Here is a 15,096-nt window from a genome sequence, read left to right as displayed (position 1 = left end):
CAGTGCTGATATCTACATATCTGATCTGTAGCCAGGTGAACTACTTTGGAAAGAGCTCTCCCCTCCCCTGGTAAGTATTTATTTTTAAACTTCTGCAATAAAAAGAAACTGCTCTCTCTTTCTCCCCAGAAAGCAGAATTGTAATTAGCAGCATTTGGAGTTTTTACCTTCCTGAAACACTGTTCTGGCATTTGCATGCCTCCTCCACAATTGGGAAGGGTAGGTGTTGGCAAAATGTATCTCTGTTTCCTCCCTGCCTTCCTCTCTGTGGAATGATTTTGTCAACCTGTATTTTTCTTTGCTGCTCCACAGGCTAAGCATAATCTGGATGTAACATTTATTGATTGTGGGAGCTGTATGGTGTATGCCCATCACATGACCACATCGAAACTGAAGGAGCGATTATCACAAAGGTAAGCCCCACTTCCTTCAGTTAGGCTGTCCATAACAAGAAAGCCTTGAGTTTATCAAACGCTTTTCACGATTTTTAGCACACATCAAAGCCCTTAAAAAAATAATTTTCAAGACTGGTTGGGAAGGACAATGGGGACAAATTTTCAAACACACAATTAGGGAAGAATATTATTTTATGATTTGATAGTCTGAGCATTCTAGCCCATTACTTTGAATGTTCAATTCATGCCCACCATCATAAATCTAGATGTATTGGATTTGCATGGTATCAAATAGTTTTTTTCCAAAAGTATACTTTATTTATAATACATAAAGTAAACGCAATCGGTATTTATCTTTCTGTACATTCCTGGAATCACAGAGTGAGACAGCAAGGAATAAGGCCCTTTATCCCAACTCGACTGTTTGTGTGCCTGTATCTCTCTCAATGTTTCCTCCCCATTTAACTGTCCAAATTCCCTTTAAATGTTGTAATTGTACCTGCCTACACCACTTCTTCTGGCAGCTTGTACCATATACTTACCACATCTGTGTGAATAAGTTGCCCTTTAGGTTCCTTTCAAATCTTTCCACTCCCACTTCACACCTATGCCTTCTAGGTTTAGACTTTCCTACCCTGGAGAAAAAACTTTAGCTATCCTCTTTCCTATGCCCCCTCGTGAATTTATAAACTTCCCTAAGGTTTCACTTCAGTCTTGGGAATAAAGTACGAGCCTATCTTGTGTATCCTTATAATCATCCAGATCTGCTAATATCCTTGTAAAATCATTGTCCCATCAGTTTAGTACGTGATCACTGCCATGAATGTTTCCAGCAAAAACATATAGTATATGAAAAGCAGCCAGTGAGTGAGTGGGCCAGTGAAGGAGTGGAGATTTGAGGCTTTGACTCAAGAGGCTTCGACAAGAAGAGGCAGAAGACGAGTTTGTTCCCAGTTAGTCTTTACAATGCCTCCTGAGACGGTGATGTGCCTCTCCTGTGAGATGTGGCAGTCTTGGGGGCACTCCCCTCTCCTGCAGAGTCACATCTGCCAGAAGTGCTTGTGGCTGGGCGATCTGGAAGACTGTGTGAGGAATCTGGAGCAGCAGCTGGACAACCTTCGACACATAAGGGAGAATGAGGCAGTCATAGATGAGAGCTACAGGGAGGTAGTCACACCTAGGCTGCCGGAAGCAGGTCTTTCGGTGACAGTCAGAGGGGGGAAAGCGAGGGAGAGTAGACAGGTAGTGCAGAGCACCCCTGTAGCCGTTCCTCTGAATAATGAGTTTACCATCCTGGATACTGTTGGCGGGGACGACCGACCAGGTGTGAGCCACGGTGGCAGGGCCTCTGGCACTGAGTCTGACCCTGTGGTGCAAAAGGATGGGACGGAGAAGAGGAGAGCTGTTGTCATTGGAGGCTCTATAGTCAGGGGAGCAGGCAGGAGATTTTGTGGACGTGAGAAGGACACCCGCATGGTTTGTTGCCTCCCGGGTGCCAGGGTCCGGGATGTCTCTGACCGGGTGCATGACATCCTGGTACGAGAGGGAAAGCAATCAGAAGTCATGATACATGTTGGTACCAACAACATAGGCAGGAAGAGGGATGAGTTCCTGAAGTGTGGGTTTTGGGAACTAGGCAGAAGGCTGAAGAACAGGTCCTCAAGGGTGGCATTCTCAGGATTGCTGCCAGTGCTACGTGATAGTGATGGTAAGAATTGGAGGAGATGGCAGTTGAATGCGTGGCTGAGGAGTTGGTGCAGGGGGCAGGGTTTTAGATTTTTGGATCATTGGGATCTCTTCTGGGGAAGGTGGGACCTGTACAGATTGGATGGGTTGCACCTGAACTTGAGGGGGAGCAATATCCTTGCTGGTAGGTTTGCTAGCATGGTTCGGGAGGGTTTAAACTAATTTGTGAGGGGGATGGGACCTGGAGCGATAGAACAGTGAAAGAAGTTCATGGAGTAAAGCCAGATCTAACATATAGAGAGGCTTTGAGGAAAGAGAAGCAGAATAAAGAGTGTAAAGGTAGTAAGGTAGAAGGGCTAAAGTGTGTGTACTTCAATGCAAGAAGCATCAGGAACAAAGGTGATGAACTGGGAGCTTGGATACATACATGGAATTATGATGTAGTTTCCATTACAGAGACTTGGCTGGCACCAGGGATTCACAATGGATTCACAATATTCCTGGAATTCAGTGTTTTAAAAGGGATAGAGAGGGAGGAAAGAGGGAAGGAGGGGTGGCATTACTGGTCAAGGATACTATTACAGCTACAAAGGGGTGGGTAATGTAGCAGGATCCTCTTTTGAGTCAGTATGGGTGGAAGTCAGGAACAGGAAGGGAACAGTTACTCTACTGGGGGTATTCTATAGGCCCCCTGGTAGCAGCAGAAATACCGAAGAGCAGATTGGGAGGTAGATTTTGGAAAGGTGCAAAAGTAACAGGGTTGTTATCATGGGTGACTTTAACTTCCCTAATATTGATTGGCACTTGATTAGTTCCAAGGGTTTAGATGGGGCAGAGTGTGTTAAGTGTGTCCAGGATGGATTCCTGTCACAGTATGTTGACAGGCCGACTAGGGGGAATGTCATATTAGATCTGGTATTAGGTAACGAACCGGGTCAGGTCACAGATCTCTCGGTGGGTGAGCATCTGGGGGACAGTGACCACCGCTTCCTGGCCTTTAGCATTATCATGGAAAAGGATAGAATCAGAGAGGACAGGAAAATTTTTAATTGGGGAAGGGCAAATTTTGAGGCTATAAGGCTAGAACTTGCGGCTGTGAATTGGAATGATGTTTTTGCAGGGAAATGTACTATGGACATGTGGTCGTTGTTTAAGGATCTCTTGCAGGATGTTAAACATAGATTTGTCCCGGTGAGGAAGATAAAGAATAGTAGGGTGAAGGAACCATGGGTGTCAAGTGAGGTGGAAAATCTAGTCAGGTGGAAGAAGGCAGCATACATGAGGTTTAGGAAGCAAGGATCAGATGGGTCTATTGAGGAATATAGGGTAGCAAGAAAGGAGCTGAGAAGAACAAGAAGGGGACATGAGAAGACCTTGGTGAGTAGGGTAAAGGACAACCCCAAGGTTCTTCAATTATGTGAAGAACAAAAGGATGACAGGAGTGAAGGTAGGACCAATTAGAGATTAGGGTGGGAAGATGTGCCTGGAAGCTGCAGAAGTGAGCGAGGTCCTCAATGAATACTTCTCTTCGGTATTCACCAATGAGAGGGAACTAGATGACGATGAGGACAATATGAGTGAGGTTGATGTTCTGGAGCATATTGTAATTAAGGGAGAGGAGGTGTTGGAGTTGTTAAAATACATTAGGACGGATAAGTCCCCAGGTCCTGACGGAATATTTCCCAGGCTGCTCCATGAGGTGAGGGAAGAGATTGCTGAGCCTTTGTCTAGGATCTTTATGTCCTCGTTGCCCACGGGAATGGTACTGGAGGATTGGAGGGAGGCGAATGCTGTCCCTTTGTACAAAAAATGTGGTAGGTATAGTCTGGGTAATTATAGACCAGTGAGCCTTATGTCTGTGGTGGGAAAGCTGTTGGAAAAGATTCTTAGAGATAGGATCTATGGGCATTTAGAGAATCATGGTCTGATCAGGGACAGTCAGCACGGCTTTGTGAAGGGCAGATCGTGTCTAAAAAGCCTGATAGAGTTCTTTGAGGAGTTGACCAGGCATATAGACAAGGGTAGTGCAGTGGATGTGATCTACATGGATTTTAGTAAGGCATTTGACAAGGTTCCACACGGTAGGCTTATTCAGAAAGTCAGAAGGCATGGGATCCAGGGAAGTTTGGCCAGGTGGATTCAGAATTGGCTTGCCTGCAGAAGGCAGAGGGTCATAGTGGAGGGAGTACATTCAGATTGGAGGATTGTGACTAGTGGTGTCCCACAAGGATCTGTTCTGGGACCTCTACTTTTCGTGATTTTTATCAGTGACCTGGATGTGGGGGTAGAAAGTTGGGTTGGCAAGTTTGCAGACGACACAAAGGTTGGTGGTGTTGTAGATAACGTAGAGGATTGTCGAAGATTGCAGAGAGACATTGATAGGATGCAGAAGTGGGCTGAGAAGTGGCAGATGGAGTTCAACCCAGAGAAGTGTGAAGTGGTACACTTTGGAAGTTCAAACTCCAAGGCAGAGTACAAAGTAAATGGCAGGATACTTGGTAGTGTGGAGGAGCAGAGGGATCTGGGGGTACATGTCCACAGATCCCTGAAAGTTGCCTCACAGGTAGATAGGGTAGTTAAGAAAGCTTATGGGGTGTTAGCTTTCATAAGTCGAGGAATAGAGTTTAAGAGTCGCTATGTAATGATGCAGCTCTATAAAACTCTAGTTAGGCCACACTTGGAGTACAGTGTCCAGTTCTGGTCGCCTCACTATAGGAAGGATGTGGAAGCATTGGAAAGGGTACAGAGGAGATTTACCAGGATGCTGCCTGGTTTAGTGAGTATGGATTATGATCAGAGATTAAGGGAGCTAGGGCTTTACTCTTTGGAGAGAAGGAGAATGAGAGGAGACATGATAGAGGTGTACAAGATATTAAGAGGAATAGATAGAGTGGATAGCCAACGCCTCTTCCCCAGGGCACCACTGCTCAGTACAAGAGGACATGGCTTTAAGGTAAGGGGTGGGAAGTTCAAGGGGGATATTAGAGGAAGGTTTTTTACTCAGAGAGTGGTTGGTGCGTGAAATGCACTGCCTAGGTCAGTGGTGGAGGTAGATACACTAGTGAAGTTTAAGAGACTACTTGACAGGTATATGGAGGAATTTAAGGTGGGGGGTTATATGGGAGGCAGGGTTTGAGGGTTGGCACAACATTGTGGGCTGTATATTCTTTGTTCTATGATGTAACACACACAAAATGCTGGTGGAATGCAGCAGGCCAGTCAGCATCTATAGGAAGAAGTACAGTTGACGTTTCGGGCTGAGACCCTTCGTCAGGACTGTACTGTTCTATATTCTATCTTCTAAACAATGCACCCATAAAGCATTTGAGAGGCTGTTGTGGACATTTTCCAAGCAGTGCAAACAGATTTCAGGCATATCCCAATTCTCTCTTTTCTTGAGTTGATCTTCTAACAATAGTTGTATTTTTCTTGAATTATGTAAAGACTTCCCAAATGCAGTGCAACTTTCCAAAAGCAGTATTTCTGACTCATGCTAAAGTTGTATTTTGGAAATCAGTTCCCCTTAAACTAATATGAAAATAATTGAGTAGTAATATGAGCAATTGATGCGTACACAGCAAAATCGTGGATGGTCATCACCAAAGGTTATCGCTGTTGTTATTCAAAAACAATTGGATTTTGAGATGGTGATGTGGTTGAATGCCATATTTTAGTTGATGCCATCAGAACAAAGACAATACGAGTTTAATTGTTGACATCTGACCAAAGACAATGTGAGTTTTGTTGGTGTCCTTGGTCCAAAGATAATGTGACTTTAGTTATTACTGTTGAACCAAAGACAAGGTCAGTTTAAGCTATTTGTCCAATATTACTCTTCACAGATTTTCACAGAGAGCAAATTTGGGCATGAAGCCGGTGTAAAATCAAAGCCCATCTGATTCCTAAAGTTCAGGATGAGTCAAAATTGTACCCATGGTTCCAGAACCATTTACTAAAAGGCTGTGCAAAATCAGCTCTCAGATTTGGGTGTTCCAAGATGTTGTGAAGGAACATCAGGATTGGGACATATTATGCTTGCAGCAATTTGGGTTCTAGTTATTTTTTTATTTATTCATGTAGGCTTCACAAGCTGAGCTAGCATTTAATTTCCATTCAGAAGGGGGTGGTAGGCAGTCTTCTTGAGGTGTGGATTTACCCACATTGCTATTAAAGTGACTTCCAGGATTTTGACCCAGCAATGGTGAACGAACATTTCCAAGTGAGGCTTTTGCTGTCCTTGTCCTTCTAGCTGGTTGAAGTTGTGGGTTTGGAATATTCTGTTTAAGGTCCCAATTATAAGATGTTTATTGGCTGTAAAGGGTGGTGGGATGAAGATACATCTCTACAAAACGAGGCATAAGGCTTTTCCTCTGCTACGTTGAGCAAGGTGTAGCACCTGCTTAGCTTCCCCCCCACCCCCCACCCTTGATCAGGGTCACGTGAAGCAATGGGAGCAGCTGGCAGATGGTCGTATGAGCAGCTGGTGCATATCACAAGTCCTGGTTCAGCAACCACTGATACTAGACCACTGTCTCTAAAACTCGTCTTGTAAAGACACTGCCCTGAAAAAGGCAAGGGCAAACCACTTCTATAGAAAAACTTGCCAAGAACAATCATTGTCATAGATAAAACCGTGATCAACCAATCACATGACACAGCACCTAATGATGGTGATGATTGGCTGTAAATTGTATTCACATATTGTGAGGTAATAAAAGATGCTATATAAATGCAAATACTTTTTACCTAAAATAATTTATTTTAGAGATTTCAACACATCGATGATATGAAAAGTCTTTGATAGAGAACAAGAGTATTCATTCTGAGCTCAGTAAGTGATGGTGGAAGCATGAGATTCCATCTGATTCATGTTTAAAGAAAGAGGATAATAAATCTGGAAAGATATCTAAAGGGCTTTGTGATTACCAACGTGTTAATCATAGGCTTGTGCATTTAATCAATGTTTACACGTTATACTGCTTGGAATTGTTTCAATAAAGGACAAGCTTCTGCTACTGGGAAAGTACAAAGTAAAGTTAAGGGATGCCTTGTTTCTGAAGGTACCCTTGCAACAGAAATTCACAAGATTATTCATTGTTAACTAGTCTCTGCTTAAAGTGAAGAGATTGCCAGTTAAACTCAGATCTTTGCCCTGAAGTCTTTTTATAAAGAGAAGCATTCCAGAAAAAATAAACATTCTTAATGGTGGAATTAATGATTCCAAGTATCATAATACAGGTGTAATAATAATTAAATTATCTCAAGCAAGGATTGAGCCAGTTTATTGCTATGCAGTTTACCCAAAGTTCACTTAGTCAATCCTTGTTAACTGCAGTTCAAGTAGATCTAAGCATTAGTTAATGTGCAGTTATATAATAGTGTAGTTAATAACTACTAGTAGAAGATATATACACTAATTTTCTACCACCTGGTAACCATTTAAACGTGCATTTTGATGAACTTAACTAAACTTGGTAAGTTTTAGTTTTTTGTGACTAGAATAAAAGAGATTGGATTGAAGAGTTTCTGACTCTCTTTCCCTTCCTGTGAACGTGTAGCACTCTCAAGTCTTTTGTGTCTGCTCCCCTCCAATTTTTATAATGTGAAGACTTCCATAAGCCAGGGAATGAGTGAGGCCCAATAACCTCAGCTAGTACATTAAGGAATCTCCCATTTTCACCATCTGTGACTTTTACTGTTTGTTGTAACTGTTGGAGGTACCTTGCATTTCTGTTCGTATGTGTAGTTTCAAAGGCTGGAGGTTATCCTCTGAGCCAGCAGCTGAAGGATGTAAAGTCTTAGCTGCAGGTTGACGGATGAAGTAAACATCCGCCCTGTGGTTATTTCCTCTCTGATACAACTCCATGACATTTCCTACAGCTTTAAAAATAAAGCACAGGATCTCTTGATATTATCACATAGACCAGACCATAGCAGTGTCCTCTTGCAGTATGTGTGTACTCAGTAAGACATTTTCCAGAAAAGAACAGCAAGATCAGTTTTATGGTCTGCACACAGTGTCCACTAACAGGATTCCACGAGTTTGAGGGATGTTAGTAATATCTCATTCAAGTGCTGCAGCTCCCTCTGGATGTTGGTATTCTGAGTTAGGGTTTTCTTCAATTCTGAAGCAAATCGATAAGAATAGAATTTAATTGCATAGATCCTTATAAAGGGTGATTACAAATCAGTAGCCCATCTCGCTTTTCTTATTTTCATCTCCATTGGCTCCAACAGAAATGAAACTCAGAAGCTATGATGAACGAGTTAGTGATTCACAATCCTCCATTTTACACAATCACTTTTAATCTAAGTGACTTCTAAAGAGAGTTAAAACCAATTAGTAATTGGCTTATTATTGTCACATGCACCAAGATAATCAGGCGCTTTGTATTGTGCCTTACAAGGAAGTACAAAAGCAAAAAATAATAACACAACAGAATCCAAATTATTGGTCCCCTCCAGTTCAAGTGAAAACCATTTCATCTGTACAGCTCTGGGATGTAGTCCATCCAGTCCAGGTGACTTATCCACCTTAAGACATTTTAGTTTGCCTTGCATTTTTTCCTTTGTAAAAGCAATGACACTCACTCCTGCTCCCTGACACTCATGGACCTCTGGCACACTGCTTGTGTCTTCCAATAAGTTCATCTGCCATTTCTTTGTCCCCCATTACTACTTCACCAGCATCATTTTCCAGTGGTCCAACGTCAACTGTCACCTCCCTTTTACTCTATATAACTGAAAAAACTTCCAGTATCTTGCTTTATATTATTACCTACTTTGCCCTTATATTTCATGTTTCCCCTTCTTGTAGCTTTTTTAGTTGCCTTTTGTTGGATTTTTAAAGCTTCCCAATCATCCAACTTCACACTCACTTTTCTACCTTGTATGCCCTTTCCTTGGCTTTTATACAGTCCTTAACTTCCCTTCTCAGCCACAGTTGCCTACCCCTGCTATTTGAGAACTACTTCCTCTGTGGGACATATCTGTCCTGCACCTTGTGAACTATTCCCAGGAAATCCAGCCATCTCTGCTCTGCCGTCATCCCTGCTAGTATCCTCCTTCAATCCACCTGGGCAAGCTCCTCTCTCATGCCTCTGTAATTCCCTTTATTCCATTGCGATACTGATACATGTGACTTATGCTTCTCCCGCTCAATTTGCATCATCTTAGCCATGAGTTAAACTGTATTATCTCCCTATTTCTGGCCTCACTAGCACATGGCATCGGTAACAATCTTGAGATCACAACCATTGAGGTCCTGTTGTTTAACTTAGCACCAAACTCCCTGAATTCACATCACAGGACCTCATCACCCTTGCTTCCCATGTTATTGGTACCGATGTGAACCAATGTGGCTGCACACTCTCATACTTTAAGAATGCTGTGGACTTAATCCACGACATCCCTGACCCTAGTGTCCGGAAGGCAACGTACCACCAGCAATTTCATTCTCATCCACAGAACCTCCTTTCTGTTCTTCCAACCAATGAATATCCTATCACTACAACACTTTTCTACCCCCCCCCCCCCCACTTCCCTTCCGAGCCAAAGAGCCATACTTGGTTCCAGAGACCTGACTGCCGTGGTTTTCCTCTGCTAGGTCATTCCCCAACCCCAACAGAAATCTTTAGCAGCATACACAAAATGCTGGAGGAACTCAGCAGGTCAGGAGGCATCTAGGGAAATGAATAAACAGTCAACGTTTCAGGCTGAGACTCTTCATCAGGTCTTGAAAGGAGGGAGGTATAAGCCAGAAAAGGAAACAGGACAGGGGAAGGAGGACTAGCTGGAAGGTGATAGATGAAACCAGGTGGGTAGAGTAGGAGGGGATGATGTGAGAGCTGGGAAGAGATAGGTGGAAAAGAAAAGCTGAATCTACCCTCAGTGACCATTTATTATGTACACCTATACACCTGCTTATTAATGCACAATATCTAATCAGCCAATTGTGTGACAACAAATCTATACATAGAGGCATGCAGACATGGTCAGGAGATTTAGTTGTTCAGACCAAACATCATAATGGGGAAGAAATATGATCTAAGTGACTTTGACTCTGGAATGACTATTGGTCCCAGACAGGGTGGTTTGAGTAGGTCAGAAACTGCTGATCTTCTGGGATTTTCACACACAACAGTCTCTAGGGTTTATAGAGAATGGTGCAAAAAACAAAAAAAAACATCAAGTATCAGTGGGTGAAAACACCTTTTTAATGAAAGAGGTCAGAGGAGAATAGCCAGACTGGTTCAAGCTGACAGGAACGCTTTCAATTGTTGAAAGCCTAGACAGAGTAGATGTGAAAAGGATGTTTCCAATAGTGGGGGAGTCTAGGACCAGAGGCCACAGCCTCAAGATAGAGGAGTGTCCATTTAAAACAGAGATGTGGAGAAATTTCTTTCACCAGAGGGTGGTAAGTTTGTGGAATTTGTTACCATAGGACCACAAGCAGCTATGGAGGCCAAATCATTGGACATATTTAAGGTGGAGATTGATAGGTTTTTGAAGGTTACAGGGAGAAGACTGGGGAATGGGGTTGAGCAGGGGGAAAGAGGATCAGCCATGATGGAATGGTAGAGCAGACTCGATGGACCAAATGGCCTAATTCTGCTCCTATGTCTTATGAAAGGGACAGTAACTCAAATAATCACTCATTACAACAGTGGTGTGCAGAAGAGCATCCCTGAATGCACAACATGTTGAACCTTGAAGTGAATGGGCTACAGCAGCAGAAAACCACACCTGGTTCCATTTCTGTGGCTAATTTATTTGGTACACTTCTGTACCTATAATGTAGCCACTTACTGTATGTTCTAATTATTATTAATAATAGTATATAAATGATTTAGATGAGGGAATTAAATGCAGCATCTCCAAGTTTGCGGATGACACGAAGCTGGGCGGCGGTGTTAGCTGTGAGGAGGATGCTAAGAGGATGCAGAGTGACTTGGATAGGTTAGGTGAGTGGGCAAATTCATGGCAGATGCAATTTAATGTGGATAAATGTGAGGTTATCCACTCTGGTTGCAAGAACAGGAAAACAGATTATTATCTGAACGGTGGCCGATTAGAAAAAGGGGAGATGCAACGAGACCTGGGTGTCATTGTACACCAGTCATTGAAGGTGGGCATGTAGGTACAGCAGGCGGTGAAAAAGGCAAATGGTATGTTGGCATTCATAGCAAAAGGATTTGAGTACAGGAGCAGGGAGGTTCTACTGCAGTTGTACAAGGCCTTGGTGAGATCACACCTAGAGTATTATGTGCAGTTTTGGTCCCCTAATCTGAGGAAAGACATTCTTGCCATAGAGGGAGTACAGAGAAGGTTCACCAGATTGATTCATGGGATGGCAGGACTTTCATATGAACAAAGACTGGATCGACTAGGCTTATACTCACTGGAATTTAGAAGATTGAGGGGGGATCTTATTGAAAAGTATAAAATTCTAAAGGGATTGGACAGGCTAGATGCAGGAAGATTGTTTCCGATGTTGGGGAAGTCCAGAACGAGGGGTCACAGTTTAAGGATAAAGGGGAAGCCTTTTAGGATCGAGATGAGGAAAAACTTCTTCACACAGAGAGTGGTGAATCTGTGGAATTCTCTGTCACAGGAAACAGTTGAGGCCGGTTCATTGGCTATATTTAAGAGGAGGTTAGATAAGGCCCTTGTGGCTAAAGGGATCAGGGGGTATGGAGAGAAAGCTGGTACAGGGTTCTGAGTTGGATGATCAGCCATGATCATACTGAATGGCAGTGCAGGCTCGAAGGGCCAAATGGCCTACTCCTGCACCTATTTTCTATGTTTCTATGTTTCTATTAAAACACCCAGTACACATACTAAATGAGATTTCAGATCGCCTTATTAAATAGAAAGCTGTTCCCTTTTACTCTGGCAGTCTTCTTCACCATAGTAAATATCTCAAAAATAGGAGATTTTGCAGATGCTGAAGATCCAGAGCACACACGCAAAATGCTGAAGAAACTCAATAGGTCAGACAGCATCTACGGAAATGAATAAACAGTCAATATTTTGAGCCGAGACCTTACATCAAGTCTGGAAAGGGAAGGGGAAGAAATTAGAATAAGAAGGTGGGGGAAGGAAGAAGAGAAAAAGCTGGCAGGTGATAAGAGAAACCATGTGCAATGGAAGGTAGGTGGGTGGGGGAGGAGAGATGAAGTGTAAAACTGGGAAGTGAAAGTTGGAAAAAATAAAGGACTGAAGAAGAACGAATCTGATAGGAGAGAAGAGTGAACCATGGGAGTAAGGGAAGGAGGAAGGGTACCAGAATTTGATGAGGAGAAGAGAAGGAGTAAGAGGGGGACCAGAATAGGGAATGGAAAAAGAGAGAAAAGGAAAGGGGAAAAATTAATGTGTTATAGAATTCAATGCTCCTGCCATCAAGTTGGAGGCTACCAGATGAAATATGAGGTGTTTCTCCTCTAACCTGAGAGCAGCCTCAATGTGGCAGAAGAAGTCGTGGACCAGCATATTGGAATGGAAATGGAAAGTGGAATTAAAATGGGTGGCCATCAGAAAATCCTGTTTGTTGTGGTGGATGGAGCAAAGTGTTTGACAAGGCAGTCCCCCATTCTATGTTGGGTTTCTTGACAAAACAGTCTGAGTATCTCAATAAGGTTATCCTTAACTTCTAAACTCCCAGAGGTATGTCCCAAATTTACAGGGGCCTTTAATTTTGAGTAGTTTCCTAGAGAATTGTCTCTACACTTCCTCCTAGACCAAAATATGCTTTCAAAAGGAAGTCCAAATCAGAACAGGATACTTGGTGTCATCGAAGCAACAATCTATGTCTACATATGTCAATCTGTTATTCTTTGAGTCCTGTAGAGGGACTCGGCCCAAAACATCAACTGTTTACTCTTTTCCACAGATGCCTGGCCTGCTGAATTCCTCCAGCATTTTGTGTGTGTTGCTTGTTCTGAAGAAATCTGGTTTGTCGAGAAAACTGCCCCAAAAATACAGCTGAGGGGCCATCAATTGAAAAAGATTTACCTTGTATATTCCTTGTAGATTGACAGCACTAAGAAATAATGTATTGCTTTTTTATGTGGGTAACTGGACCCACTGTTAGATACAGTAGAATTATCATAGCACAACAAAACTGATAAGGTAATTTTAAATTTAGTTGTATATATGCAAACTTGATTTTCATTCTTTCCTTTAAGAATTAGTAATTGTTGCTTCCCCTTCAGGTTGTCGGAAATTGTGGCAAAACTACGGGGAAAGGTGATTGAAAATCACGTGAAGGTCCTAATATTTGAAGTAGACTGCAGTCACGAGAATGGTGAAGAAGATAATCCTGAAATCCCCCCTGTTTACTATTGGATCCAGTGAAATCATGGGATAGTAAGACCATTCAATATACTTTCCCACAATGATATCCCTTCCCATCATGCCATGGGGATAGTAAGAACGCTCAATATGCTTTCCTATAATGCAATCCTCTCCCATCATGCCCTGGGGATAGGGGATAGTAAGAACGCTCAATACACTTTCCTATAATACAATCTCTTCCCATCACACCATGGAGATAGTAAGACAGTATGATTTCCTGTAATGCAATCCCCTCCCATCATGTCATGGGGATAGTAGGATCACGCAATATCATTTCCCATAATGCAATCCCTTCCCATTCTGCCAAGCCGCCATTACTCATTGTATTGGTGATACCTGAATGTTTATTGAGCCTCTGCATTTTTTAGCAGCACTCAAGATTCAAGATTGATAATAATTAGATTTATTAGTCACATAGATATCATAAGACCATAAGGCTATGAGACATAGGAGCAGAATTTAGGCTATTTGGCCCATCAAGTCTGCTCTGTCATTCCATCATGGCTGATTTCTTATCCCTCTCAACCCCATTCTCCTGCCTTCTCCCCATAACCTTTGACACCTTTATTAATCAAGAACCTGTCAACCTCTACTTTAAATATGTCCAATGAGTTGGCCTCTACAGCCATCTGTGGCAATGAATTCCACAGATTCACTACCCTCTGGTTAAAGAAATTCCTCCTCATCTCTGTTCTAAATTGACGTATCTCTATTCTGAGGCTATGCCCTCTGGTCCTAGACTCCCCCACTATAGGAAACATCCTCTCCATGTCCACTCTATCTAGGCCTTTCAATATTTGATAGGTTTCAATTAGATGAAGAAAATGAATCTCAAGGTTCTATATGGTGACATATGTACTTTGTTAATAAATTTACTTTGAAATTTGACCTTTGATGCATCTCATTCGTCTAAAACCCAGTGACTACAGGCATAGAGCCATCAAATACTCCTCATACATGAAATGACTCATTTTCATTAACAACCAACACAGTGTGAGGATATGCCAGCCTCCAAGTGTTGCAACACGTTCCGACACTAACACAATATGCCCTTGAATGTGCGGCTGTCATCAAATGCTTTTGAACAAGTTTTAAAGGCTTTGGACAGTCAAGTTCAAGGTTATTGTCACCACACTGTGCATATATATTGTAAACCAAATGAAATAGCATTTCTCCGGACCACGGTGCACCAACTCATGTATCACACACAGTACTTAAACCAAAATATTAATAAAAATATAATTAAAAATGCATGTGAAATCTGCAGCAGAGATGAGCAGTAAACAGCTCACTGTCCTAGTGACGACATCAGTTGGTGGCAGCATAGTCATTAGTCTTACAGCCTGTCGGAAGAAACTGTTACCCAGTCTGGCAGTCCTAGTCCTGATGCTCCTGTACCTCCTTCCTGATGGTAATGGGTCAAAGAGGTTGTACGATGGATGGTAGGGATCTCCACAATGCTTCAGGCATTTCGTATCCAATGTTCCTGTAAATAGGGGGGAGACCCTGGCAGTTTTTACTGTTCTCAGTAGAGCCTTGCAGTCCAATGCCTTGTAGCTCTCTTAATAACAATTCAAAGAGATAAATTTATGATAGCACTCTCCATTCAGATTCAAATTCATTTATTGATCATGTGCATCAAAATTTACTGTGGAATGTT

The 15,096-nt window shown here is 42.4% G+C and overlaps 1 protein-coding gene across 1 annotated transcript in view; it reads left to right on the top strand.

Annotated features, from left to right (window-relative positions):
- LOC140741996 (ubiquitin-like modifier-activating enzyme 1) overlaps positions 1-14,324 on the top strand; it is a 430,112-nt gene extending 415,788 nt beyond the window's left edge. The window contains exons 24-25 of the mRNA XM_073072650.1: positions 313-413; positions 13,295-14,324. Coding sequence (XP_072928751.1) covers positions 313-413; positions 13,295-13,436 — 243 coding nt within the window. The 3' untranslated portion in view covers positions 13,437-14,324. The remainder of the gene's footprint in view (positions 1-312; positions 414-13,294) is intronic.
- Positions 14,325-15,096: the final 772 nt, after the last annotated feature.

Source organism: Hemitrygon akajei, chromosome 19, assembly GCF_048418815.1.
Source record: "Hemitrygon akajei chromosome 19, sHemAka1.3, whole genome shotgun sequence".
NCBI lineage: Eukaryota > Metazoa > Chordata > Chondrichthyes > Myliobatiformes > Dasyatidae > Hemitrygon > Hemitrygon akajei.
The sequence above is the reverse complement of the archived record's forward strand: the minus strand, read 5'-3'. Positions and strand labels throughout refer to the sequence as shown.